The sequence below is a fragment of the Adiantum capillus-veneris genome, chromosome 17 (genome assembly GCF_014529385.1).
Source record: "Adiantum capillus-veneris isolate H3 chromosome 17, ASM1452938v2, whole genome shotgun sequence".
NCBI classification, from domain to species: Eukaryota; Viridiplantae; Streptophyta; class Polypodiopsida; order Polypodiales; family Pteridaceae; genus Adiantum; species Adiantum capillus-veneris.
In genome coordinates, this window is record NC_140947.1 from 140,822,915 (window position 1) to 140,826,387 (window position 3,473).

Genomic DNA, 3,473 nt, shown 5'->3' on the forward strand with positions numbered 1-3,473 from the left:
TGAGATTACACTAGCTAGACCATCGGGACGTGGTGTTGGGGGGGGAGAGAGAGAGGGACCTTAGAACTAGGGCTCCATATTTTTTTTTTTCAAAAAACTTGGTTTAATTCTCAAATACATTAGATTTTTCGACTCTTTTAAGGTAGATTTCAAATTTTGAAGGTGGGATTAAAGGCTAAACCTAGGTAATTTTTGAGCACTACTCAAAGGACTCTAGAGAGAATACTTTTTTTGATCTACTTTTATAAAATTTGTCAAGAGCAAGGGGCTTCAAGGTAAGAGGGGCCATGCCGTCGCAGGAGGCGGCGCCGTTTTACTAGTGTGAATAAAAAAAGAGCTGAAGCTGATGTGCAAAAGCGGAGATGCTGACTAGTGAGCTTCCGCTTCTCTTGGATATGACTGAGGAAAGAGCTGAACCTGTTGTGCAATAGAGAAGAGATGCTTGCAAGTGAGCTTGCGCTTATCATGCTACCGGCGGCACTTGTGTACCTGGTAGCAATATTGTGGGGGTCCGAACGCAGGGGGCGGCAAGAGCAATGGCAGCTGCCTCCGGCACCCGGCCCGCTGCCACACCAGACACTGGCCGAGCTAGCGAAGCGGCACGGGCATAGCCTCATGTCTCTGCACCTGGGCTCGGTCCTCGCAATCGTGGCCTCCACACCCCAAGCCGCCCAGCTCCTCCTCCAGAGCCACGACCACTGCTTCGCCTCCCGCCACCGCTCCGCCGCCACCCTCCACCTCGCCTTTTAACCGCTCCGGCATCCTCACCTCCCCTCCTCCGCTTACTGGCGCCGCATGCGCCAGCTCTGCTCATCCGACCTGTTCTCCCCCAAGCGCATCCTCTCTTTCCAGCCCATTCGCGCCGCCGGGGTTCGATCCTTCCTCTCTGAAACCCTCGCCAATCGAGACAGTCCCATGCAGCTGCGGCCGGCACTGCTGGCCACGATGCTGGACATTGTGGCTAAAATGACAATCGGACGGATCCTCTCGCAGGTGTCGCGCCATGCCACGGACCTCATGAGTGAGGTGGGCGTCTTCAATTTGGGGGACTTCATACCGTGGCTGGCTTGTATGGACTTGCAGGGCTATGAAAGGCGCATGAAAGCGGTGGCGCTGCAGTGGGGCAATCTTCTGCAGGAGGTCCTTGATGAGCGTCGCTCTGGGCGGTGGGCGAATGAGAGGGACAGGAGGCATAGTGGCAGCAGCTCAGCCATGGGGAGTGATGTGCTGGATGTGCTGCTGTCGTTGCCGGAACTGACGGACGACAATATCAAGGGAGTAATAAGAGAGAGAGAGAGAGAGAGAGAGAGAGAGAGAGAAAACATCTACGAAGGTCGATTTCAATGGGGAAAAGGTCTATTTTAATTGCATTTGAGTTGTTTGTGTGTGTGTGTGTGTGTGTGTGTGTGTGTGTGTGAGAGAGAGAGAGAGAGAGAGAGAGTAGATTAAAAGTTTCAACATCGACACTATCTCCAAAGTGCGTCTCGAACCCAAGACGTCTTATCTTTTATATATATATATAAATATAAAAGATGAGTGTGTGCGTGTGAGAGAGAGAGAGAGAGAGAGTGTGTGTGTGAGAGAGAGAGAGAGAGAGAGTAGATTAGAAGTTTCAACATCAAAACTACCTCCAAAGAGCGAGTGTGTGTGTGTGTGTGTGTGTGTGTGTGAGTGAGTGAGAGAGAGAGAGAGAGAGAGTAGATTAGAAGTTTCAACATCAAAACTACCTCCAAAGAGACCTCAAAGATCTACCCAAAACAAAACTTAGGCCGAGTTCACACTGGGCGGCAGAAGCCATTGTATTTTCCTCCCGGCCAATCAGCAAGCGGGCTTTTTGATGCCCCGTTCACAATGGGCAGTGGAAGATGCTGACAAGGCAACCACGTCAAGGCATAGAAACGCTTTTTCTCTTCCACCGTGCCCTGTTTCTCTTCCGACCCCCCCCCCCCCCCCCCCCCCCCCCCCCCCTCTCGCTCGTGAGCACTTCCACCCTGACAAGCGTCTTCTGCAGCCTATGAGGACTCGCCATGCAAGCAAAACAGGCCACGCAGCTATCGCCTTGTGTGAATAGCAAGGCAGTGGAAGACGAAGGTTGTGCTCTTTTCCGCCTGGAAGTGCTGAGCAGAGGGTTTTCTTGCACCCTTCCGGTCTGAACCCACCCTTATATATAGAAAGTGACACTGCAAGATATAGTGGGTGAGAGAGAGAGAGAGAGAGAGAGAGAGAGAGAGAGATTCTAGAAACAAAACTTGTTTTTCTACAAAATTTAACGTGACATTGCAAGATATAGTGGGCACATTAGATGTCGTTGCAGCATGTTCTACCATGAATCTTTGTTCTAAGTCCTATCTTAAATGTCTCTCTATCAACATTCACAAAAAAATTGGCCTTCAGTGTACTTTTCATCAGCGAAGATTGCAACATCCTAGCTACATTCTTTTTTGCTTGTCTAGTTGAAGCCTAGGCAAGGTCCATGCAATGCGTCTTAGAGGTAGTTCACTTCTCTCTCTTCCTTCTTTCTGCTATACGGACACACTACATGTATAAAAGTCCCAAAAAATTTAGTAAAATTCTCAAGTAGATTGAAGCTCATATGCTTCTAAGTCAATTTTTGTTTCATCAATTTCTTGCAGGATATGTTTTTGGGAGGTACAAAAACTGTAGTGATCACAATTGAATGGACACTCGCTGAGCTTCTTGCCAATCCTCCTATATTAAAAGCTCTCCAGAATGAGCTTGATAGGGTAGTGGGAACTACAAGATTAGTGGAAGAAGAGGATCTAACCAACTTGCCTTACCTTCAAGCAGTAGTGAAAGAGACTATGCGACTTCACCCTGTAGCTCCCTTCCTTGTGCCACATCAATCGAGCCAAGCATGCAAAGTGGGTGAATACAAGATACCAACTGACACACATGTACTCGTGAATGTGTGGGCCATCGGTAGAGACCCAAATGTATGGGATAATCCATCACAATTTGATCCAAATCGTTTCATGGAAAAGGGAAGTTACTCACATGTGAATGTGTATGGGCAACACTTTGAATTGATCCCCTTTGGCTCTGGTAAGAGAAAGTGCCCTGCTCTCTCGCTAGGCCTTTTGAGTGTTCACTTTTTTGTTGCTAGTCTCGTACAAGCCTTTGATTGGAAGCTCCCATCTACTTCTCCTATTGTGGATTTTGAAGAGAAATTTGGGTTGAGCGTTACTTTGGCTTCTCCATTATGTATCATACCTTCTCCACGAGCTGATGGATTTGAATGTTGATTGGTGTTGCCCAAACAGGCAAATTTGTAAAATTGTGACCACTAGACTAAGTATGGCACAAGCTATAAAATAGTTGTTATCATTTTGTATTCAAAATTTAAGTAAGTTATTGTAAGAACAAAATACTTACTATTTAAATATCCATTGTGCCAGATTATTCTTGTTTGACAGTATTTGCAAGCACTATACTGGGAGAATCTTTGGCTAGAG

General features: G+C 47.3%; 1 protein-coding gene across 1 annotated transcript; it reads left to right on the forward strand.

Moving 5' to 3' along the window:
• Nucleotides 1–423: 423 nt before the first annotated feature.
• LOC147438191 (cytochrome P450 93A2-like) lies at nucleotides 424–3,263 on the forward strand. The gene is made up of 2 exons (XM_086486083.1): nucleotides 424–1,284; nucleotides 2,631–3,263. The coding sequence occupies exons 1-2, from the start codon at nucleotides 796–798 to the stop codon at nucleotides 3,261–3,263; spliced, it is 1,122 nt and encodes a 373-aa protein (XP_086342209.1). The 5' UTR covers nucleotides 424–795.
• Nucleotides 3,264–3,473: the final 210 nt, after the last annotated feature.

Bases quoted from the DNA above. Each gene is read 5' to 3' on its own strand.
- LOC147438191 (XM_086486083.1), top strand. From the start codon at position 796: ATGCGCCAGCTCTGCTCATCCGACCTGTTCTCCCCCAAGCGCATCCTC. The intron at 1,285-2,630 runs AGAGAGAGAGAG...ATCAATTTCTTG, and splicing joins ACAATATCAAGGGAGTAATA to CAGGATATGTTTTTGGGAGG.